The 26414-nt window shown below is 38.8% G+C and overlaps 1 protein-coding gene across 1 annotated transcript in view; it reads right to left on the reverse strand.

The window, feature by feature from the left end:
* Positions 1 to 292: 292 nt before the first annotated feature.
* KCNMB4 (potassium calcium-activated channel subfamily M regulatory beta subunit 4) overlaps positions 293 to 26414 on the reverse strand; it is a 55232-nt gene continuing 29110 nt past the window's right edge. Inside the window, exon 3 of the mRNA XM_045555237.1 lies at positions 293 to 824. Within this exon, the coding sequence (XP_045411193.1) occupies positions 656 to 824 (169 nt within the window). The 3' untranslated portion in view covers positions 293 to 655. The remainder of the gene's footprint in view (positions 825 to 26414) is intronic.

Here is a 26414-nt window from a genome sequence, read left to right on the forward strand (position 1 = left end):
AAAAATAATAGATAAGCAAAGGCAGGTATTGGAGGATATGCTTCCCTAATCTTTGAGGGTCCCTTGCTTAAAAGACACAGAAATGACTGGAGGTTCAGTTACCAGTGCAGTATCCCTTTTTCAAGCAGGAATCAAAAGGTAACTCTTCAGTTGTGGAAACTGAGGGTTATACAGTAAGGTTAAGACTTCTGTAGGAATCTGTTGTCATTAATCTAGAACAATCAAGTGAAACCCAGAAGACACCCCCCCTTTTCACCCTGGTGTTATAAGCATAAAAAAAGAAATAGAAAAGAACACAGACCACTCTATTTTAATATTTTTAAGCAGCATAAATCATAATGGTTTGTATACTACACTGTACAAATAATATGCTGTTACTTTCCAGTGAAAATTAACTTCTCATAGGGTTTCCTGAAATGGTTACTCAGTACAGCTAAGAGCTTGACCCTTTAGCCATTGCTACGACACGTGGAATACAAGCTACGAGGTCCTAAGTCTTCCAGTTGTGTCTGTTTCTGCTGCCACTGAGGGATGACCCTCTCGGAGACCTGTCGTGGCCCCTTCCATCTCCTGCACCAGGAAACACGGGCTCCGCAGGTGGACGTGTGCTGATGAACGCAGCTTCTGTGTTCTGCTTTCCACAGCCTTCTTCCCTTTAAGAGAACTTGCGCTTCTTCATGGCTTCTGCCTTGACTGCAAGGCTCTTGGCACAGATGGTCAGGACTACAATGAGAACGCCCACCACAAATGTCACCAGGGGCCAGAGGAAGCAATGCAGGAGGGCAATCTCATCATGCGTGCGATGCAGGAGCACGTCATCCGGTCTGCAAGGCGGTGGAGAATAAGAAAGAAAGAGAGGTCAAATGCCTTGGCATGGCATTGAAAACTGTGCAAACCTGGAGCCAAACTTGCTTCCCAGCCCAAAGGGAATAGTCATGATTGAAAGCAAAGATCTCGCTCTGACTAAATACTGTACTTTGTGCTTCAAACCCATTATGAAAAGTTTTGAGCTCTTGAATCAAGTAATTGAGTAACTGGAGCAAATTTGTACATAAATTATAATTTACAAGCTACAAAGTGTCAAAAATGTAGCAATTTCTTATGCTATTATTTTCTTCCATTCTAAGTTGCTTAATGTATCCCATTTTCTCATGCATTCTCTAATGTCTGCTGTTCAAGGGACTTGAATCGGTCTAAAAATTACCGATGGGTGAGTATTCTCCAACAAACCCAAACCAGACCTTAGCATGTAGGTTGGGCCCAAATGATCTTAATTCAGAAAATCCAGTTAAAGTCACTGTTTGAATTTAGTCAGAAAGACAGATGGTGTTGCCCTCAGGTCAACTCAGCTTTACTATGTGAACTAGAGGTTTTTAGTAATAAGAAGACAATGGTTGAATTGAATGCATTTTTCCATGCTTCTGGGTGGGACTGGCCACCATTTTAAACCACTGACCACTTTCTTGATAAATCTTGGAAAGTCTTAGCAATAGATTTCTATCTTATCAATGCAGGGCTCTATTTTTCAATTCCTACATTGATCTTATTCACAGGATGTGAAGATGAGGTATGCTCCACAAGCCATGGTTTCTCATTTTTGGCCATGAGAGAGAGATCTTGGGAATTCAGCTTTCATACAGGAGGTTTGCATTTTGCAAGATATTTCCATTTCATCCACAGGAAGGTTTGTTCTATTAGAGTAGCTGTGCTTCCTCCAGAAGAAGAAAACAACGCAGAATAATGAGTCCAGTTGCTCTCAAGAACATCAAAGGCTTCAGAGTACAAGGGCAGTGCATTTAACAGAAAAATGCATTCCTAGGAGTGCTCATTAGTCATAGCTCTTATAATTCAGAACCTATTTTCCCAGAAGACTGACAAAGGATATTGTGTATTTCTTTTTACCTGTAGTGGAGATATGTGGCATTAACAGAAATAGTTTTAAAGATTGGCTTTAAAATTATATAATCCTCACATTTTTTTTCCCATTGGCACAAAATATAATTTCAAATTTTGCACATAAAGTGAGATTTTTTTTTTTTTTTTTGGAGATGAAGTCTTGCTATGTTGCCCAGGCTGGACTCAAACTTCGGGGCTCATGCAATCTTCCCACCTCAGCCTGCCCAGTACCTGGGACTACAGGTGTGTGCCACTGTGCTGGGCCATTTTTTATTGACATTTTATTTCATAATATTTCAATTAAAATTTGTATTAAGTAAACGTAGACTCATTGTAACAATTAGGTAAAAATCATCCCAGCGTGCAGAAATGACTCCTTTTTCTGAACTCCTATAGCAACACACTGTCTTCAAGACTGATGCTACCATTATTTAATGTGTATATATTAATGTATACGCTCTTTTTTTCCTGTGAGGTCCATTATGGCCATGACTTTGTCATTGTCTGTTATTTTACAAATAGCTGTTGCTAAATAACGCCTTGCTGCTGAGGAAGAGTAGCCTGCCCTTGTTGCAATCTTATTATCCACACAAATTTTCAGGAAACTTCATGCCCAGAGTCTAAAAAAGTCGAGGCTGAGGTACAAAAATAGTCAAGATAACTACTGTCATATTTTAGAGTCTTTGAAATCCCCATCCCAGCACTACCACAATTCTTTTCCCAGCTACAGGTGCGCACAGCTGTCAGACGCCTCTACCTAAGTGTGCAAAGGAAGATAAAAGCTGTCTCTCCAGATAGTCTTCCTTTCTGCAAAGGACAGTTATACTTCTCCAGAATATACTGGTACAAAGATGAGTCCTAGATTCTTCATCAAAAGGGGTAGAGGTATACAGCAATGTGGATGTACTTAATACCAAAGAACTGTACACTTAAAAGTGGCCAAAATGTTAAAAAAAAAAAAAAAAAGAAAGAAAGAAAGAAAATTAAAGAAAAAAGGGAGAAGGATGGGCTGGGAACTTGGATTTTTAACACTATTTTAATAAATGTGCATGTAATTTCCATAAGTAACATGTTTTTTACAACTAATTTTCTAGTAAAATGCTTCCATGTGGATCCTACTTGGTATTCCTTCTCCAGTCATCATTACTGATGTGGAATCCTTTACCACAACATTGCGCAACCAAGCCAGAAAAATAGCCCAGATGACAGTGGTTGGAACCATTATACATATTTTCTGAAACACAGTTTCAAGAACATGTACTGAAAAACAATGTGAATAAAAAAGGAGAGAAGGAGAGAAAATAATAAGTGGAAAATGCTGGTCACAGATATTTGTTCTACTCAGAAACTTCTTGGCATTCCATCCCCTGCCAGAGCACTTGGGCCAAACTTTAATATTGCAAATGACAAAATAATATCATTCACTATGAGTTAGCCATGTTGAACTTGTAATCGCTTCAAAAGCCTTTGAGGTACACATATTAATATTATATATAAGTGCATATAAGTCTGGCTCATTCAAACTGGGTTTGTAGTGAAGGCACTCCCCTACCTCAGTTTCCTCCAATTTTATCAGGCAGGCAGTTTTCAGATGGTTTAGCCAAAAATTATTTGCAAAGGGGTTTGGGCTTAGAATTCCATAATTATATGGTGAGGACTGAAGATGAACTTTTTTAAAAAAAAATTACTGTTTTCCAAATTTGGCAAACTGGATAAATTACATGAGAATATCTGAGTATGATACAATAAAATCAGAATGGTGACAAGAACGCAGATGTGAACTAAAATAAAATCTTAAGCTCCGCCTCCCAGCTGACTGAATGGACCCCCTCTTGGCCAAGAGGACCTCAGAAATACCCTAAAGATGAGTGGCTGACCATGAAAAGGGTGGTCAGACACCCCTCATCATGCCCCCCTTCCATTCTTGGAGATATCCTTTGTAGCTCATTAACAGGCCTAACACTATGTAAGACAAAGCTTAAATCGCACCTGCAGGTCATCAGTTACTCAACAGATCACTTGAGTCTGGGCATATATCGGGTGGCTTGTCTCTGATCAACAGACTTCCTTACCTTAACTTAAAACATTCCAAGCCTTTAGACAAAGCCTCATTTTTTTAACCAATTACAAATCAAAGAGTCTTTAAACCCACCGATAACCTGTAAGCCCCTGCTTTGACATGTCCCACTTTTTTGGGCCAAACCAGTGTATGCCTTCCATGTAGGGATTTGTAACTTTATGTGTAATTCCTGTCCCTGAAACATATAAAATCAAACTGTAACCCAACCATAGTGAGTTCACTTGCTCAAGACTTCTTGGGCATGGCTCCATGCTCAGAATAAACCTCTTTAAATTATTTTATGGAGTTTGGCTTCTTTTCTGTTGACATAGACAATTAGCAAAAAAGGATAATTACTCTGTATCTAAGGACTTCAAACCAGCAAGCAAGAGATTTCTATTGGAGTGTGTAGAAACACTCATGAAAAGTACTTTTTTTTTAAAATCCCTGGGTGGAGGGTACAAATATCATGAAAAAAAGAGTAAGTGCTGAGGATACTTGTAGAAAAACTTTCTTAAGCATTGGCGCTATTCTGAGTCAAGCTTTGAAAATATATTGCGATAATAATGGTCAGCATTTATTATGTGCTTTCTACCCACCAGGTACTGCGGTTGGACATTTAATTTCATTTGATTCTTAAAATAATCCTGTGCTCGAGAAATTTTTAATTTTCACTTTACAATAAAAGAAAATGAAGCAAAGATTACACAATTTAAAATAAGGACATGATTTGAAACCATGCCTGTATATTTTTAAACCTGTACTATTTACCCTTAAGCCAGCTTTTCTCGAATTAGAATCACCTATGGTCCTTGCTGAGATGCAGTTTCATGGGTTTCAACCCTTGATTTACTATATTAGAATCTGAGCTTGTGGGTCTAGACATCTGCATTTTAGAGAAGCTCCGGGATGATTCTAATATATACTTAAGTTTAAGAAGCACTGTGTAAAGTTCTAATAGTTAAAAAATGTATTATGAAACATGACCCTATTTAGCTGGCTATTTGTAAAATTTCCTAATTGATACTTATGTCTAGGTCATTTTCATAGTCTCTGCATTTTTCTAAATGAAGAATGTGCACTGCATAAAAGTACTGGTGGATTAAGACAGAAGGAAAGCCGGGGATCAGGGGTGCCAGGAGGCAAACATTAGTGGCGGGGTGGGGAGTGGGTTAAGGGGTGGAAATACAGACTGTGACGCTACTTGCCCAGAGGCGGCTCTTTGTTCTAACTGGCAGAAAGGCACCCCATAGGCTAGCAGCAGCTCAGATAAAAGGACAAGGATTTGGCGTGTGTCATGCTAAATACAGAAAATATATTCCCTGTGACTCTGTCTCACCAAATGAGAGTTCTTCCATTCCACAGTGCTTGTTCTATTGGCTAACAGGGAGAGAAAATGGTGACCACTTTTTGTTTTAATTGGGATGGGAAATTTCTTAAACTTAACCAGTTCATGTAAAAATCTGAACTGCATTATAATTTACTGGTATTGCATGATGGTAACTGTACCAAGACACAAGATGGTCCGCTTCAAAGTGCTTTCTCCATGAGATCCGATAGGAAATAGAATTTCTAGATTTATAATCACAAGTACTTCTTGCTTATCTGAGCAGAAAATTTTCCTTTTCAGGTAGGCTCTAAATCTTGTTTATTATTTATAACATGACCTACTTTAAAAAAGAATCTGAAATAGATAACAATAAAAATGAAACCAAAATAAAACACTTGAGCACAATAAAATCCTTAATCTGACAGTAAAGAACAAGTGCGATGTAATTAGGATGGGAAAAAAATTAAAATCCCAGGCTAAGAAAAGCTCGGGCTTTAAGCCCAAGTGAAACTTATCTCTGGGCATCCTAGCACCCAAGGTAAAAAGAATGGTGATGAGTTACTCCGCTGTCATCATATGCAAAAAGGAAGTGTGACGATTCATCAGTATAAGCTTTTTGCTAGGACTAAATTCAAAGAGAAATTATTTTGTGTGCATTTTTACATAAAGTAATCTGTACAACACACTTAAAAGGCCCTTAATAGCAGTTTTACAAAGCTGGCTAAGGATGAAACCATTTGAGGGTTTTTATAATACAATACTTATTCCAAGGCCTCAAATCTGCCGAATCAGACTCAGGTTTTAAACAGCTTCCCAGGTGATGCTGATAATTACTCACTTAAACAATGTTTTTCAAATATTAAATGTATCAGCCTGGTTTTTGACAACAGCTGAAGAGCAAATTGTTCAAGACTGAAACCCCCGAGGCGCCTGGAGTGCAGGCATTCTGTGTCGCTGGGTGAAAGGAGTCACTGTCAGGTTAGGTTCTCAACATGGAGGTGGCAAAATTGTATTATACAATAAAAGCCAAAGAACCTGTCATGTGTTCTTTCCCAGACAACTTTGTCTGCTTGGAGCTGCGTTTCAGACAGCCTCAGAAAGTTTTCTATGAAAGTCTCAAATGAATAAACAAACATTTAAATGAAATGCCACAGGTGAAAGAGGTGACTATGTCACAGATTTTCAGGCAGAAGTTACTGATCATTGATATCTAATCTGGAAAACCTTGATCTGAGTATTATTAAATATTTTTGGTTTTTGTAAGGCTCAATGATATGGGCTTTCTAGAAGGAGACTGAATTAAAACACATCCCATGAAAATACCCAACTTGATCTATTGATTCATGATTTTTAAAAGATTTGAAAAGATTTTTTTTCTACTAAAAGATGTTAAAAACTGGCTGACAAAAACATTGAATTTGGTTTTGGCATAACTGAACTGTCTTTACTGAGAGTGCTTAGCAATGTGTCTAGTCGCCGTCTGAAGCTATCACAAGACCTTGCCAAGAGGAGAGAAGAGCATGCTTGCATTCCCCATGTGACCACAGAAAGGCACCTGGACAGCTAACCTAGAAGCTGTACCAAATTATGTTATAAACTGCAGTGGGAATACAGGGACCAGCACACAGAGAGCCTCTGCAGCATTCTTTATGTTGAATTGGTCTATTGTGGGAACCCACTCAGAACCCCAGAGTTGGTATACTGATCATTATAAGCCGAAGACATTTGAGATTCAACAAATGACTAAAAGCAGCAACTTCTGGGAATATGAAGCTACCATAAATCCCCTCTCCAGGGGAGTTTTATGGCCCTGAAGAAGACAGACAGTCCACGAATATCTGTAAAAATAAACATTATCACAAAGTTGTCCTCCTAAAAACCCATTTGTCTTTCCTAAAGAAACCCCACTTGTCCTTCCCATAGGAGCCTTTTCTTCCCCCTCCCTTTCCCCTACTAAGTTAGGTATATAAGCCCTGAGTCCAAACACTTGCTATGAATTTTTCTGTGAAGCCCCATGCACATAAAAATATTAACATCAATAAAATTTGTATGCCTTTTCTCCTGTTGTTTTTTGTCAGTTTAATTCACAGGCCCCAGTCACTATGCCTAAAAGGGTAGAACAGGTTTTTTTTTTTCCTCCCCTGCATTATCTTGAGCCCATTTTTGCCCACTCAGGCCTAGCAATGATATTGTGATAAGGGTTTTTAAAAGTCTGGAAGGTATTATTATATCAAGATCATGGCTTTGCTCCTATCTGTGGTTCCTATCTATGAATGACAGGCTGATTATAGATCTATAAATGTTTAAACATCCTTACACTTTCCTTAACTGTTCTCTCCAAGTAGGTTAACTTAGAGTAGGAATGTTTAATTGTACCAGAGTTGCTCCTCAAGCTCACCTGTTCTTCCTGGAGGAAATTAAATCAAACCTCACACCTGTAGTTTCTGGAGAGAAAAATTTGCATTCAGCTTTGGCAGGATATCCAGAAAACTAGTAGATGTGTTTATTTTGGAGCAATAAAAGGTTGAATTAATTATAAAGGGAAAGCTTATACTTAAGTCCATCCTGATGGAAAGACCTAACTAGCCTTGTAAGTATAAAACAGTATTTCAGAACATGAACTTCACTTTGACAAACTGAGGTTCACTATGGGCTTTAAAACCTGGTAGCTACATGATCTTGAGAAATATACTTACTTGTTCTGTGTCTTAATTTTCTTATCTGTAAAATGGGGACAATACCTACCATACTACTGAGAAGTAAATGAGATAATGTATGTGGGCTGCTTGGCCAGATGGCTGCCTAACAGTGAGTATTCAATACAGGGTGGTAATGATAATGGTGATCTTTACGAATGTGAGGCTCACAACTCAGGCAATGATCTTAAAACACTGGCAGTAACATATCTTTTCCAAATACCTTCTTGAATTGAACATTCTCAGGATGAAGTCAGGCAATTCCTTTGATCAAATTAAAACTCCTTTTAGTATAGATGTCTTCCTCCCCCCTCAGCCACCTTTGCCCCCGGTAGTCAGCATTCTATCCCATACAGGTAGGCTTCAAAGTAAAGAAACAGAATGGGTTTAACAAGCAAATCATGCCTTTCAATTCTAATATATGCATCTCAGGTACAGATAAGCGAGAAAAAAAATATTCACTAACACTAGACTCATGACTAGGAACACAAAAATAGTAGTTATACCCTAAACTTATCCCACAAACTATCATTTAACAGCATTAAAGTATTGTGGTAGTTGGGCTTGGTAAACGTTTTCCCACTGATTAACATGACTGTCCCTTTAGATGCAGCCCAGACAAGTAATTGTCTCAATCAGGTCTTCTGAAGTAGAGGCCTGGAGAAACCATCATAGCTCTGTGCTCCCAAAGTAACACAGTTTTTAAAGCTTTTATTCACACTGTGTGGTAATTATTTTTTTATACATCTGTCTGTTTTCCCAGCCTGATTCTTAAAACCCTGAAACCAGGGACCAATTAGGGATAATCCTTGGCTGAGATGTTTTCTGAGTTTTCAGAAAAAAGGGGTAATTGTCAAGACCAGCAAGCCAGAAGGATGCTTATGATGTTCTGTCTTAAATTAAAAAAACTTAATTAATCCCTTTTATTCTAAAGTCAGCTTCATAAAAGGGCTTTATTAATTATAAATTCTATGTTGTTCTTCCATTAAAAAAATGGAAAGAGAATTTTCAAACTAGTTAGATATTGTCTAAGATTATATCTAAGAAATGTCATCAAATTTACATTAAATCCTTTTCTTCTGTCCACCTCCGGTTGATTTCATCCAAGGTGCAGGATTTTGTAAACTAAATGACAGCTTTGTGCCAGAAATTCCTGTGAGCTTTTCTTTAAGAATTACTGCTCTTCAGGGTAATTTGGTCTGTGGTTTCTCTGAGTTACCAAGTAAGTTATTTATTTCATGGAGAACTATAAGTGTTTTCTGGCCAAAATGTTTAAACTTAAAGTTTAAGCAGAAATAACCTGGAGAAAAGGAGACATCTACATTCTTCTATTTGAGACATAGATTATTCTCATGATATTTCTCAGCTTGTATATCTACTTTGTTGTTCTAAATTTGAAGTGAAAGTTTGATACCATTTTAAATTAATATGAGAAAGATGAAGTATTCAATAAATCGTGATAGACAATACTGGTCGTTTGGAGGAAAAAAACATTGGCTGCCCATCTAATTTCTCTCTCTCGCACACACACACGCGCACACACACACACACACACACACACACACACACACACAAAAGATGGATGAGAAACTTAACTGGATAAAACAAACCATGAGTGCACTAGAAGAACACCTCCATTTTTAAAAATAACCATGGAGTTTCCTCATTTGTAAAATGGGAAATAAAATGCTTATTAAGAAGATCAAAGGAGGATATTTATGTGGAAAGCATTTTTCTACAAAACCCTACACAGCGCAGATGACTTCAAATCTAGTCCATATCCAAGTTTCCCAACTTTGAGGAAATGATTTGACAATGCACAGAACACAGAACCAGAATCTTTTAAAACCTGTGGCATTTTCAAAGCTCAAAGTTGAAGTAGAGCTCACAAGTATTCATTACAAAAGTCAACTGCACTTAGAACGATCTGCAAATTACTACCTGTATCTATTTTCTATTGCTGCTGTAATGAATTTAGCAGCTTAAAACAACACAAATTTATTCTCTGACAGTCCTGGAGTCAGAAGTCTGAAATCTGTCTCACCCGGCTAAAGCAAAAGTGTTATTAGCAGGGCTGTGTTCCTTCTGGAGGCTCTAGGAAAGAATCTGTCTCCTTGCCTTTCCCAGCTTCTAGAGGTGTCTGCATTCCTTGGCTCATGGCCCCTTCCTGGCATCACTCCAACCTTGCTTCCATCATCACAATCCCTACTACTCTCTCTGATGTCAGCTCCCTCTTACAAGGGCCCTGTGATTACATTTGGGGTACATCCAGATAATCCAGTACAATTTCCCATCTCAAAATCCTTTACTTAACCACATCTGCCAAGTCCCTTTTGCATAAAGTAATATGAGGTAATAAAATAAAATAACATCAATCCATAAGAATTATGATAGAGACATCTTTGGGGGCCTTTATTCAGATTACCACACTACTGTAAGCTGCTTTCCTATATCACAATCAGTTCCTGCTAACACAAGTTTTCTATTCCTTTCTCCAATTAGTCATTCTGAATTAAGTCATCAACAGAAGATCTAAAAAAATCTGGGGAATACACTCTTTTCTATTATCTCAATCTGAATTATAAAAAAGATTTACTTTTTTTCATTCTTTCTTCAACGTTTGCCTTTTGATGACAAAGGCATTTACATACAAAACACACTTGCCCAAAGATCAGCACACGTTATGAAACTTTTTCCTTCATCCACACCATTTTCCTACACTGTGCCTTTGCCTAGCTAGAGCTCCACTACTTCCACCACTACCCACTCTTCCTAACCACATCATGAATGGAACTTTGCAATTTTAACACAATCCTCTAATCTAATCCTCCCTAATGAACGGCTGCCTTATTTTTTATAGGATTTCCTTTACGTCTTTGTAATACATCTTTGCCATTTCCTTTTGAACTTCATTCTTTATCAAATATGTCCATATTTGAATCAAATGATTCTTTATCACACAGATCTTTCATGACTAGAATGTGACTAGTAAATCCAAATTCCATGTTAATTTTAATGACAATCCTGTGCCATACCATATGTTTGACGGTCCTAAATTTTTTCTCCATTAACTATCCTTCAAATCTTTTTTTTTTTTCTTTAATTCTGAATTTTGACTGGGCATGGGAAGCCTGTAATTCCAGCAGTTTGGGAGGATTTGCTTGAGGCCAGGAGCTCAAGACCAGCCTGCGCAACATAGCAAGACCCCATCTCTACAAAAAATACAAAAAGTAGCCAAGCATGGTGGCATGCCTGTAGTCCCAGCTGTTTGGGAGGCTGAGGCAGGAGGATTGCTTGAGACCCGGAGTTCGAGGTTGCGGTGAGCTATGATGATGCCACTGCACTCTAGCCTAGGCAACAAAGTGAAACTGTGTCTCCAAAAAATAAAAAAGTAATTAATTAATTCTGAATTTTAAAATTGAGACAGAATTTCCACACAGGGAAATTCAGAGGTAACAAGTATACAGTTTGATCAGTTCTTCATGTTGTTTTAATCCTGTTGATTTCTGAGCCTTTCACTTGTATTTTACAAAAACATAGTTTTACAATTTCTCTCTGCAACCCATTCTATTCTTTAATAACCCACATTCTTCCATACAATGATTTTCCTTGTATCTGAAGAGCAATACTGTATTACTAAATCAAATTTTTGCCAAAATGAGGAAATCTAAGGATGAGCCATTATGTTTCCAAAGAAAGACTCTCAGAACTCATTTTCCATTTCAGTAATGCCTATTCCTGAAGAAACATCCTCAGAAAATGGAAGTGTTGATTTAGGATGTTAACGCTCAAAATATCCTTCTGTTTTTCAATTCATTATTTAGAGGAATTAATTCTTAAACATCAAAAGGTGCTTATTGTGATCTAGCACGTCTGAGAATGCAGGGCTACAAAAGGGACTCCCAAAACAAGCCCAGGTCTGGAAAGGACTGAGAACAACAGTGCTAATTAAAATAGCACATCCCATGCACCCCCACTGATTAAGATAAAACCACTAGGCCCCTTATTTACTTTGTGAAGCCAAATACCAAAGTGGAAAAAGAAGCTCTCATTTTAGAAAAGGCTGCAACCATTGAAAGGATCCAGCACTGAGCAAAGTTAGTATGGGCCTTTCTCTCAAAATCTTCAAAAAAGGGTAGAGGCTCCCCTTTGAAATTAAATAAGATGATATCCAAGGGCCTAAAAGCAGGTATCTCCTAGGTGCATCCAACCCCATCATTCTATGATCCTAGGGTTCAAATCAGCTTCCTTGTTTCAAGTGAAGAAGTCATAGGTTACATCAAGCATAGTGACTGCACACATATAAAAAGACACTTTTGGAAGATGACTCTAACAATCACATTTTGTATCATTTCCCTAAGCTGAATCATGTTCTCAGCCCTCGCTCCAGGCAAAGAGGACACAGAAAACGAGCAGGAGATATTATCACAGATCACACACTTGCAACGTGGGTGTGAGAAACCGTTTCCAGGGAGAAAATGACAAACATACTGATGCACCCAAAATATGCATATGAGCAGGGATTCCATTGGGTGTTTGTAAGGCTGGCAAGAGCTTCAGAATTTGGTTCTCAAGGAAATGAGGTGGGTAAGGAATCCCCCCAAATGTCAATGTATCTTCTTACCATCTGAATGACACTGGGTATATTGTGTACAGATGAAAAATGGCATTTAAAAGGAGGTCAAGAAACATTTTACCCATGATTTTTAACTTAAAATCAAGATGGCAAGTGCTTCTTAAATAGAAAAACTGAAGTGGGGGCAGAGCAACACAGGCTCACTGACTCACCCGTGGCTCAAACGCAAATGCCCCCACAAAGAACGGTGGACTCGGCAGGTCCGCTTGACTCCAAAGAACCTGGATTTTTTTCCAGTGGTTCCTGTACCTAGAAAAGCATCATACCCTGCTGAGCTCCAAGTGACAGCTCAGTAAATGTTAGTGGAATAAGAAAAGCCGTCAAAGAAAGGAATGGAAATCCAGCTCCATAGTTTCAGTTAAATAAATTAAGGTTGGGAGTGGGGTAGAAGCAAGATCTTAGACTTCATGGGGATTTTTTCAAAGGCCACATATATTTGTTTGAAATTGCAAATACCAAAGATGTGTTTGCATAAACAGTCATGTGTATTTGCTTGTGTTTTTACAGATTGTGCCAACTATTTTCAGATAATTTCCAAGAGCAAGTGATCATACTTACTATTCTTGTTGTCATTACTGCTCTTCTTCCTGCTTGGCTTTTTAACCCATCTCTAGCCCAGCCAATCACACTGTGCCTATAAAAACTGTCACTAGTAGTTTCTGTTCTTTTAACTCACCTGTCCACCTCTTTATTTAGGTGCTCTGCCCTCCTTGAGGAGCTTCCAACCCTGCTACTCCAAGTCACAATTTCAGACCTGGCAGGGCTAGGACATGCTGCCACATCTGGTTATTGGTTCAGCCAACACCCAATGGGTCCAAGCAGGTGAAAAGATAATCTCTTTTTTCAAAACCTCTGGAAAAGATTCTGCAACACATTCTACAGTAATTCATTCTATAATTTACTCTCAGGAAATCACTGTTAATGTCTGATTAAGTTAAGTTCAATTCCCTGTAATTAGAAGCTCAATGAAGAAAAATCAGCCTGTTGCCACAAGTTATTTTCTTTTATATACCTCTCGCATCAGTACTGCACCATTATTTTGGCAGCTCTGGAGAAAGGATCTGGAAAATGTATCCTGGGTGAGGGAAAGGTCAACTGTGTGCTTTTTTGAAGGAGGGGCTACCTCCTGTTACAATACTGCGTGATACAGAAAGTTCCCAAGTATTAGAAGCGTGTTTCATTAAAATGTATTATGCACTAGTTTCTTAATTAAATAATTAGCAGAGTATATATACTCTGCTACTGCATGTAGGAAGATAGAAATAGGCTAGCATTTCTATCAAGGCTAGCAATGAATCATTCATCCTAACCCCTAAATTATATAGTAAAGAGTACATGAATAATAGCTTTACGTTCAGTTTTGTTGTAGTCTGCCAAGCAGTTATCTCTCAGTAAAAATGCATTAAATAGATATCGAAATACTTCTGCACAGTAAAATTGGCTAAATTAATGTTGAGGTTCTTTTCCTGAATGATAAATTGCTTATAAATACATGTTTGGAGAAGAAAAGTACTATAGAGAAATATGCATGACAGTAAGTGGTGACTTATGGTTCAATAACAGAATTTTAAAACTCAAATGATTAAAAAAGACTTCATCAGTTAATCTTAAAGTTTCTCTTAGATGTGCCAGCAGCTTAACTTTATCCCGGTAGCATGTGATATTCAAAATTCAAGAAAATACATGTAAATAACCATCAGATTGGTGGAATAAACATGGTAAAGAGTTTGAAAATAACTAAGAATTATAGCCATGGGTATTCCTAGGGAAATTTGTTTTCTTTTCTTTTGCCTTGAGACTAGCATTGATGTCCTAGATAGGGGCCATATCTTCATCTGGGGTCCTGCAGTGATAATGACATGAAACAAAGCTGCATAGGACCTAAGACAGTTGTTATAAGCTTCCTTGTTACAAGCTTCTGAGATTTTCAGGTTGTTACTACACCATAATTTAGCCAAAGCTCACTAAAATGCACAGGTAAAGGCTGAGGATCCTACAATTTCACCAAGTAAACAACCATGATGGTCAAAATTAGTCCTCTCAATTAAAAGCACAAAAACAGCTTAGAAATGCATATTTGGTCATTTTAAAAGACTTTCTTGGTACGCAGTTCCCTTCCATTCAGCCATTCAACAACCTTTGCAGAACGCCCATGATGTGGCAGGCACCAGGGCCCTGTGTGTGTTGGCTCACTTGTCAGCTGTAGACTGGAGGGCAGGAACACTGTCTGCTCCTGTTGACATTCCCATTACCCAGCACAATGCCTGGCAGACGCTCTAGGTGCTCTGTAAAGGCTTGTTGTTGATTTATTGTTGAAATCCATTTCAAAGGGCAATGAACATTTGTACAAAGTGCAGAGGTAATACAAGATAAAGAGAACCTAAGTCTGCCTGGGAAAATAAAAAGGAAATGTCTTTTGGGCAGACATGAAAGAAGAACAGGAGTTTAGAGTTTGATGAACAAATGGGTGAAGAATTCTTGGTAGAAGATACAGAACATATAAAGGCACAGATGCTTTGGTGTGGCATTTCAGATTATTTTGCCACCAACAGTATACCTAAAAAATGGTATATCAATCTCACTAATTAGATTTAATAGAGTTCCTTATGTTATCCTATTCCAACAGGGACTAGAATCCTGGCTGATGTTAGGGAGGCGACAACAGAATGGCTGAGAGCATGGACTCTGGAAGCTCAGAAAAGAGGTTTGAATCCCGGCTCTGTCACTTGCCAGCTATGGGATTTGGTCAAGTTGCTTAAACTCTCTGTGCTTCAGTTCCTTCATGTATAAAATGAGGATTATAATGATAGTGCCTTGTAGGGGTGTTGTGCAGTTTCAGTTAGTTAAAACACAGAAAGCTCTTAAATAGTTTCTGGTATAGAGGCAGCGTGATAAACAGGTATTGGCTATTATTGAATAAGGCCTGAGAAAAACCACCAGTGAAATAGGTCTCTATGTCTGTCCTTTTCAGCATGTTTATCAATAACTTGGTTAAGGAAATCCAAGCCATTCTGACTTACAATTAAGGTAGCATTATCATGGAAGAAATAACAAATGTGATGGGTAGGAGAATCAAGCATGTATAAATCAGATGTAGGGGGAGTAAGTTTAATTAATTATAAACTCTGTGTGAATCAACAGTATGTTATAGCTGCCAAAAAAGCCAATGCTGGCTTAACTGAGTTTTAGTCTCTAGAGTGAATGACGGTGGTAGAAATGTTCTGCCTTCTCCTGCACAGCCAGCTCAGGACACAGTAAGAAAATGCATCACAAACAATGAGAATGAAGCTATTCCTAACAGCAACAGCAATGTGGACTTGGTAACATCCACAATCTGAAAGTCTAGGACTCAGGTTCAGATCCTGCCTCCTGGCCATGAGATCCTAAAGCCTCTGTTGCCCCTTTTGTAAAACTTGAACAATAGGGTCTACCTTCACATTGAGAAGATACATTTTTTTTGTTTGTTTGTTTGTTTTTTTGAGACCGAGTCTCGCTTTGTTGCCCGGGCTAGAGTGAGTGCCGTGGCGTCAGCCTAGCTCACAGCAACCTCAAACTCCTGGGCTTAAGCGATCCTACTGCCTCAGCCTCCCGGGTAGCTGGGACTACAGGCATGCGCCACCATGCCAGGCTTATTTTTTCTATATATATTTTAGTTGGCCAGATAATTTCTTTCTATTTTTAGTAGAGACGGGGTCTTGCTCTTGCTCAGGCTGGTCTCGAACTCCTGAGCTCAAACGATCCACCCGCCTCGGCCTCCCAGAGTGCTAGGATTACAGGCGTGAGCCACCGTGCCTAGCCGAGAAGATGCATTTTTTAAAAATTGTGGCAAAGTACACATAATATAAAATTTGCCATTTTAGGTGTACAATTAAGTGGCGTTAATTAGATTCACAATGTGTGCTACCTTCCCCATGATCTATTTCCAAAACGTTTTTGTTACACCAAACAAAAACTCTGTAGTCACTGAGCAGTAACTCCCCATTTCCCTCTTCCCCCTGATGCCGGGTAATCAATCTCTCATCTACTTTTTGTCTTTGTGAATTTGCCTATTCTAGATATTCCCCAAGATAAATTTTTTGACAACTAAAAATGTTTGAAAATGGAATGGGCTTCTTCAGGAGGAGGTGATATCACCAGAGCTGTTCAAGTAGAGAGTAGAAAATACTTTTCAAAAAAAAACAATGTGGTGGGATTCATTTTGGGTTGGAGTAAATGACTGAAAAGTGTCTCTCAGAGGTGACAGTCTATGCGACTAGGAACTCCACAACACACTACAAGTCTTGTAGGTGATTCTGGCCCCATTTTATCTGAGATGAAACTGAGGCAAGAGCTCTTCAGTAAGTAGCCCAAGGTCATTCACTGAGTCACACAGAGAGCTATGGATAGCACAGAAGTCTCCTGACGCACAGCCCTGCCCTGCATTCCGCCATCCAATGATGCTGCTCTCTATGACCTACTTGTCCCACGGTTCTTGTATTTTTCCTCCCCAATTCCCTCAGGCCTTTGTTTGAAGGCTGCATAAAATATCCTAAATGAGAAATGATTTAGTAACACCAAATTAACTTTATCGCCCCGATGATTAAAGCCGTTAGCAGATGAATCTGCAGGCATCAAAACAGTTTGATTAACCGTCAGAAAACAGACCTTCAAATTCACATTTTAAGTAATGTATGGCCGTTTGGACGTCAGACTGAGAAAGAACACTGGAATGACTTCCATACAGATTTCACAGCAGACTTGAAGAAGCCACAGCAATCACTGCTTTTTCTAAAAAGTACAGATTTGGGGACCGACAAGAGCCTTCAATTCTGATGTAATCTCTCTTAATATGGAACCAGACACAAATGTATATGGAAAAGACTCAATTTGGGTAAGATTCCAGATTCACTGTTCTGTTTTTTAAGACTCAGGATATATCACCAAACTCAATGTCTAAGGAGAAAGCCAAGATATTCCTTTAAAAGTAACTACAGAACCAGTCTTTTCTCTAACAATAGAGTGTAAGAAATATTTTTCAGAGTAAACAGAAAACAAAAATACATAAATAAATAAATTTTACATCATAGTATTTAGTAATTGATTCAGAGGTCAACAAAATTTTCCAATGGAATTTACTCAAAAATCTCAGGTCCCATCTTTAAATGCATATATGCTTTCTCCCCATTTGTATCCTAAGATGTCTGCTAGTAAAAACGAAGTTTTTTTCTTTAGTAATTTGTTCTATAAAAAACCAAAAGGAAAACTTAGAAGCCAATGGTACAATTAAATTCAACATATAAATATACTGAAAGAAATCTGTTTTAGAGATTCGTCTGTTTTTAGAGCTAAATCTGTTTCAGAATGCAAAAACACTGGAAAAGTAAACTATAATTGACCAATTGTTTTTCACTATATTGGTTATAAATGTATTCAGATGCATATTTTTAAGCATGTAAGTGTCGTTTGTCTCTCACATAACAAGAAATTCAGAGGTAGGCTGGCCAGGACAGGGTGCCACAACGGTGCCAGGAATCTGACTCTTTCTTTTTGTTCTACTCTTAATGTGTAGATGTCCATCCTCCTGCTTATCACCCCAGAGCTGCATGATGGCTTCTGCTGTCCTGGCATCAGGCCACATCTACCCACTTTTCTGCCAGGACAAAGGTAGCGGAAGCAGGAGGCAGTAGTTCTGGCATCAGGAAGGCAGTGGCTTTCCCAGACCGCCAGCGATGTTCCCTCCAATAACAGTCACCCAGGACTGAAAGCCAGAAATCATCCCATCCCACCCTCTTCTCAACCTGAACACCCATCATGCACCATGTGCACCTCTAAATCTGTGGATCTCCTCCCTTCAAGCCTTGTGTCTATTGCGTCCACTAATTCTGGTGCAACAGTCTCCAAATTGTTCACTGTTCCTCCAACTTGGCTTATATCAATCTATCCTCCATACTGCCAACAGACTGGTCTTTCTAAAACATAACTGTGACTGTCACTCCTCCACTGCATATAAAGTCTAAACACCTTAGCAAGGCATAAAGGCACAGTATCATCTCGTCCAACCTCTTCAGGCTCATCTACCATTTTTCTTTTGTTTTGGTTTTTTGAGATGGGGTCTCGACATATTGCCCACACTGGCCTCAAACTTCTGGGGTCAAGTGCTCCTCCTACCTCAGTATCCCTAGTAGCTGGGGCCACAGGACCACATGATCATGCCTGGCTTGAAATGATAGTATTTTTATGGGTGAAATCTAGGATAACAAAAAGGGTAACATCAGGATAGACGAGTGATAAGCTATTTTGTGGCAGGAAGATCTTTATAGCCCCTAAAATATAACTGCTTATTTCATAGAGAGGAACTAGGAATTCATATAAGTCAATTTTTCAAATAATTGAAGCTTAATTTCTTAAGTTGAATAAAAACTAATAAAAATACTAAAATATTATTGGTAAAAATCTTTCTAAAAATACATTACACATTTCCTTGCCTTTTAAGGAGAAGAAGTTGAACCAAATTTAACCTTTTTTGATGACTCAGTGTCATCATTATGAAACCCAATTATTGTTGAGGTAGCAGGGCTGCCTGTGCTTCCATTAAATGGCTCCAGACTGTTAACCATTTAGTTCTTTGCTAATTTTCTCTCTCTTCCAACACGAGGATTTTATCTAGCATCTTAACTTGTTGTAATTGTACAAGCCTTCAGAAGCAGAGAATCATAAAACCACAGAATTTGAGAGCTTAAAGGAATCTCAGAGATCATTTAATCTATCAGTCTATCAAATTTTATAGATAAGTAAGTGAGCAGTCCTTTTTTAGTCTGTTGCTTTTAATCTTTTATTTAATGGCCTTTAAACTGTGTTCTGCACAGCACTCTATGTAATTTGAGCTCAGGCCATTATGTTCGTCTTTCTTTAAAATGCTAAGGGTAAATTGGATTTAAAAACAAATACTACAGGATAATAAACACACTTTAAATGAACTAAAAAATTAGAATATATCTGTTAGTATAAGAAAGATAACATGTTTATTTTATTTAACAACAGAATCTCTTCTTTTTAGCTTTTTTGCGTGTTATATTATTTTACTCATTCATAAAATCTCCATTATTTATGCATTCAACACCTAAGCCTCCAATCAGTGAATAACCAGGCTAACTTTGTTACTGACTTAGTTGTTAAGAAATTTACAGGGCAAGCTTAGAAAAGCACATCATTTAGTAAGTACTCACTATTGTGTAGATGTGATCCTTACATAACAAAAATAAAAACAAAAACCCTTAAGATGGGATAATGTTAAGCTCATTTTATAGGTAAGAAAACCAAGACAGAGAAGTTTTGTAATTTACCCTAGGTCATATAATTAATCAGTGGTAGGGGAGAAAGGTAAACCCACGTGCTTGATGTCACATGGTTGCTGTCCCTAAGGAATTCATAATCTGTAAGAGGAGAAAAGTATGTATTCAGCTAACTCTATGATAGTGCGATAAAAGCAACCATGGCAGTGTGGGAACACAGAAGAGGAAATAAATAATTAGACTTGAAAAGATGAGACAAAGTTACACAGTAACACTTAAGGCGAATATTAATAATAGTAATAAAAACAATCAAAACAAACACTTTTACAGGAATTACTATGGGTTAGGCACACCCCATCCCATTGACATTACGTCCCCCTTCTACAGAGGGAACTGAGGCACAGATAAGTTAAAATAACACACCCAGTGCCTGTCACAGGGCTCACTTTAGGACCTCTGTGCTATGCTAATTCCCAGAAGTCGAAAAGGCGGCAGTGTCCCCAGGTGAGGGGAGAGGGACAGGGGCAAAGGCATCAAGGTGCCCTGGGAAGAGTAACCTGAGGTGACAAGAGCAGCTGGAGTAAAAGCTAAAACATTTAAATCAGATCATGCCACCACGCCCCAACTTAAAACCAATCATTGGCTGCTCACTGCATTTGAAGAGAAATCTAAACCCGCCTGCGTCTCGGTCCAGGGTCCCCGCCTCTCTCACTCACAGCTCTCCTGACACACTGACCGCTGAGTTCCTAAAATTCACCAAGCTCTTTCTTGCCATGTACCTTTGTACACGATGGTGCCTCGTTCTGAAATATTCTTCCCCTCACTTTTTACCTAGCTAACTCTTGAACATATTCTGGTCTTGACCCAATTATGATTTACTCAGACAGGGGTTTGAAATTCCCCACCATGGTATGATACCTCATAGAGCATCTCTAGCTTTTCCTTTATTGCATTACCCTACTTTGTAATTATACTAATCATGTGACTACAGACTATATGCTCCATGAAGGCAGGAACTGTGTCTGTTGTTTTTTGTTGCTTTAGGGGGTTTTCCCTGGTTTTGGTTTTGTTTCCCCATGGCTGGCACACAGTTCAATACCAGAAGTTGAAGCTGGTATTGGAAAAGTATGGCTTTTATCTTATGGACTATAAGAAGGCAGGGAAATTTAATCAAGGATTGTGACAAGATCAAAGAGAGGCTTAAATAAAACCTAGTGTGGTGTGGATGAAGGACAAGACAAAGACCAAGACTGAGAGACTAAATGAAGGCCACTTCAGCAAGTCAGATGAGAGCCTGAACCAAGGCAGTGTCAGAGGGAGTGAATCCAAGAGACTCTCCAGGTGGTGTGGCCAGATTTGTTCACTGGATGTGTGTGTGTGTGTGTGTGTGTGTGTGTGCACGTGCTCTGTGCACTCTGTGATGTACTATCCACTCAGATGTATAAAACAAAGTATTAAAAAGTAAACCTGTATAGAAAGGCACTATGCTTTCCATAAGAGGAAAAGTTCACAAAATAAAGACTGACCATTCCTTCTGGCCCTTGGGTCCAAAGAGAACTGAGGAATGAATAACCATTTTCCAAGGATGTGCCCTCTTCAAGAAGTCGGGGCAAAGATGAAGAGGGAGAATTATATGAAAAGATCGAGACTACAGAGAAATTTCTGGCAATAGAATGGGAGATTTCAAAGCATATTTGCTAAGGGGGCATAAGTTGGGTTTTGCTGAGAAAGGATAAGCCAGGGGAAGGCTAAGCAAAAAAAATGCTATAGACAGCATAAGTGTGACCTTACCTACATAAAAAAAGTATGCAAAGGAAATCTACACACATTGGAAGGTAAGTGTGAGCTCAAACTTGAGGGAGGCAAAGAGCTGAAAGGTAATATAAGACCCTGAATGGATGCAGCCCTGGGTGTGAAGTTGCCCCAGCAGCACCTCTGCGGAGTCCTCCTTGGGTGTAGCAGGGGATGAGCGCATGGGGACTGACCTCCCATGGCAGGCGTGGCTGCTGGCCACTGCAGGTTCTACTCCCAACCACAGTTTCCTTCAATAGGCTTAAACGTAGAAAGCTAAAACTCCAATAATCTTTGTCTTAGATTTTCAAAATAGAATCCTTTTCTTGAAAATGGGAACTTCTTGGTAACGATTCTCCCTAATTTCCTGCATTTGAGTGAAATCTAAAGGTTACTTTAAATATAAAGTTCATCTTATCAAGAGCATCTGGGAGTCCATACAGTAAGTCTATTTTTATTTCATATTTAGCAGTAGTAAAAAGTGTACGAAGAGTAGATGGCACCAGGGAGCTGCCATTTTTCACACCTCCAAACAGCACTCCTGTTTCCTCTCACATATGTCAGGATAAAAGAGCCAAACTCCAAACTCCTGCTTTCCCAGAGTCGCTTAAAAATCATGTCTTGGGAGCTGCTGGGCTGTGACAGACCACCCCCGCTTCTATCCACACCCCGGCAGTCTGGGGATGAGACCGTGAGATGATGGAACAGGAATGTGTATCCATCCTGGAGAAGTATGATGGGCTTAAATTTACTGTACAAAAGTTAACACAATTGGTATAGGTGACACAGTAAGAAATGTGCATTTGGTCTCTGCTCCAGTTCTTGGCACAGTTCTAAAACCCTTGTAATTTCCTGAGTTGAGGTTAAAAGAGCATCTTTTGTTATTCACAGTAAGCCCCTTTGAACTATACTGGAGTTTATGCTAATGAGGTGACTCGGTGGTGGGGGAGTCTGGCTGCCAGAGGAACCAACCACAAGATTGGGGGGTTGGAACTTTCAGTACCAACCCCTGACATAATCTAAAATGGCCCACGATTTAATTAATCATGCCTCAGTAACGGAACCTCTATACAAACCCTAACATTCTCAGAGCTTCTGGGTTGGTGCAGACATGGAGGTGCTGGGAGGGTGGTGTGCCCGGAGGGGGCACCTTGTTCATTGCATCTCTTCCATTTGGTTGTTCCTGAGTTGTGCCCTTTATAATAACAACTGGTAATAGTAAGTGAAGTGCTTCTCTGAGTTCTGTGAGCCATTCTAGCAAATTATTGGACCCAAGGAGGGAGTTTTGGGAACCCCTGATTTACATCACGTTGGTCAGAAGTACAGGTAGAAACCTGGGACGTGTGACTGGCATCTAACGAGGGGGAGTCTTATGGGACTGAGCCCTTTAACTTGTGGGATCTGATGCCAACTCCAGGTAGACGGTGTCAGAACTGAATGGAACTGGAGGACACCAGCTGGTGTCCAAAGAGAACTGAACTGCTTGGTGTGGAAAAACTCCTCACATTCGGTGTCTGAAGTGTTGTGAGAGTATAGAAAAAGTTTTCTTTTTAGTACATATTATAGGTTTAGCTCTTTTCAGATAGTCCTCACTATTCCAGAAGAACAGTCCTTCTTGATTGGGGATATTCAGAATTCATGCCCTAACAGAAGGCAACCCGGTCTGGGGAGGAGGCACCTTTTACAATACGCAGGATCAAGTGGGGAGTAAGGGGATGTTTATTAAGAAGCTCACCAGCGAGTCGGGACAGCAGGTGGCGGTGGGGGTGCCTTGTCTGCATCCCACTGCAAGCTTGAGCTCACACATCTGGAATAACTTCCCGGTCCAGGGCAGGAAGCTTCAAGGAAGCACCTGATTCAGATAGTGGTGGGCTCAGTATCAAACTGTCCTGATTGCTGGTGCCTATTCCTGCTACTGGGCTCCCACCTCATAGAAAAAAATTTCCCCTACTTCTTAACCTTTTTTTTTTTTTTTCCATCTTATCTCATTTTCTTCAGGGCATGAAACATATGTACCTTATTTACTATATATATTCAACTCATACCTCTGTATCCATTCCTGCTTCATTCTCAGTTACCTCCTCCCCAAACCTTTTTCCAATCATGGAAAACTTATTTTATTTTATTGTGGTAAGAATACTTAACATGAGATACACCCTCTTCAGTTTTTAAGTGTATAATACACTGCTCTTGACTATAAGTACAATGTTGTACAGATCTCTAGAGCTTATTCATCTCACCTACAACTTTACACCATTGATAACTCCCCATTTCCTCCTCCCTCCAGTCCCTGGGAACCACCACCATTCCGCATTTTGAATCTATGAATTCAACTATTTTAGATACCTCATAGAAGTAGAATCATACAGTATTTTCCTTTCTGGCTTATTTCATTTTGCAAAATGTCCTCCACATTTATTCATGTTGTCTCATATTGCAGCATTTCCTTCTTTTTAAAGGTTTAATAGTACTCCACTGTATGTATAGATCACATTTTCTTTATCCCTTCATCTGTCAATGGACATTTAGGTTATTTCCACATCTTGGCTATGAATAGTGCTACAGTGAACATAGTAGTGCTAATATCTCTTTGAGATCCTGATTTCCATTCTTTTGGATAAATACCCAGAAGAGGGATTGCTGGACTTTATGGTAGATCTACTTTTAATTATTTTGAGGAACCTCCATACTGTCTTCCTGTAGCAGCTGCACCATTTTGCATTCCCAAGAACAATGTGCCAGGGTTCCAATTTCCCCACATCCTTACCAACACTTGTTGTCTTTTGTTTTTTGGGGTTTTTTTTTTATAATAACCATCCTGATAGGTATGAGGTGATATCTCATCGCAGTTTTGATATGTATTTCTCTGATGATTAATAATGTTGAGCAATGTTTCATATACCTGTTGATCATTTATATGCCTATTTTAGAGAAATATCTATTCAAGTCTTTAGCTCATTTTTTAATCAGGTTCTTAGTTTCTTTTTTTGCTACTGAGTTGTAGGAGTTTCTTCTATTTTTTAGAGATTAACCCCTTAACAGATATATGGTTTGCAAATATTTTCTCCCATTCTGTAGGTTGCCTTTTTCACACTGATGAGTGTTTTCTTTGCTGTACAAAGCTTTTTCGTTTAATGCAGTCCACGGAAAATTTCTTGCACAAGTAGTGTGCACTATCAGTGTCTTCACATTCTCACCTCAGCCTAGTATAAAATGATTTCTAACCCTGTACTGTAATATTGTACCTAAATTGTTTTCACAATGATCACTATAGACTATTAACTACCAAAACCAATGACTTCTCAGTATCCTTCTTGATCACCTCTTTCTCCTTAAAATACTCTTTCATTTCTTTTTCTTTTTTTACTTTGGATCAATTATACCAAAAACAAAAATAGACTCTCTCCTTTCAAGACACTATATATATATATATTACTTTTCTCACACTCTGGCTACTCTTCCTTTGTCTCCTTCTGCCTATAACTTAAATGTAGATGATCCTAAGATTCTGTCGACATTTCCCTTTTCACTCTACGTGTTCCCAGTATGCATTCTTTCTCTTTGCTTCAACTACAGCTTGTGTGCGAATGATTCCCAGATCTGTGTAACACTGCTTCGGACCTCTTGCTTCTGAACTAAAATGTCTGTGTTTCTTGCTTTTTCAAAGCATCTTCTGGATATCTTATGAGCTCACCATACTCAGAGCTAGACTATCCTTTCCTCACACTGAGTCACGTTTGACACCTTCTTTTTCCTCATCACTTACACTGTCACTAAGTTCTGTTGATTCTAACTCTAAAATGTCTTTCTGATATAATCTCTGTTAGCTACTTCCACTACCGCTACTTTCATTCAAGCCCTCAAAGTCCCGTGTCAGGACCAGCAGGTGGCTAACAGAAGGGGCTTTGGGAATCAAATTAACTGGATTCCAGTTGTTTCACTTAACAGTTGTGTATACTGGGCAAGTTAATGAACTTCTTTCAGACTCAGTTTCCTCATCTGTTAAATGAGGCTAATACTTAGAGTGATTATAAGAAATTTGGTGATCTAAATAAAATGTTATTCATAATGGCTGACACATGGTAGCCACTCAAAAATGTTATTTTTTTACTCAGTACTCTCCTTCCTGCCTGCCTTTAACTCATCTTTCCCATCCAATACACATTCAACAATCACACCATTTTCTTTCTAAATCATAAGATCTACTCATGTCAATCTTCATTACAAAAAAACTTTTCATGAATTTTTATGGCCTATATGCCAAAGACAATCTCCTTAGTATGGCATTAACGACTCTTTAGAAATCTAACTCCAAGCCACCTTCCAGCTTACAAACTCCGCACTCCTTATTACATGACTTATATACCAAAGGTGTCTTACATCGCCAAGCCTTGGTTTCTTGACTATAGCCACACCATTTGCAAGGTCTTCCCTCTTTTACCTCCAGCTAAGGAAATCATACTTATATTTGCATATGAATCTGTTTTTACCTATAAATCCTATTTCCTTAGAAGCAAGGAATGCTCCTTATTAATTTGGCACATTAGATTCACTTATTTATTCACTCACCAAATATTTACTAACTAAGAACCAGGCATTGTGCTAGGGGCTGGGGATACAAAGACAAAGACGACTGGCCCACACCTTAACAAAGTATACAGTCTGGTTAGGAAAACGGGCACACAAACAATTTCAGTAACGTATGCTAGGTGACAGAGTATAGCAATGGCTCTAG

Source organism: Lemur catta, chromosome 6 (assembly GCF_020740605.2).
Source record: "Lemur catta isolate mLemCat1 chromosome 6, mLemCat1.pri, whole genome shotgun sequence".
NCBI lineage: Eukaryota > Metazoa > Chordata > Mammalia > Primates > Lemuridae > Lemur > Lemur catta.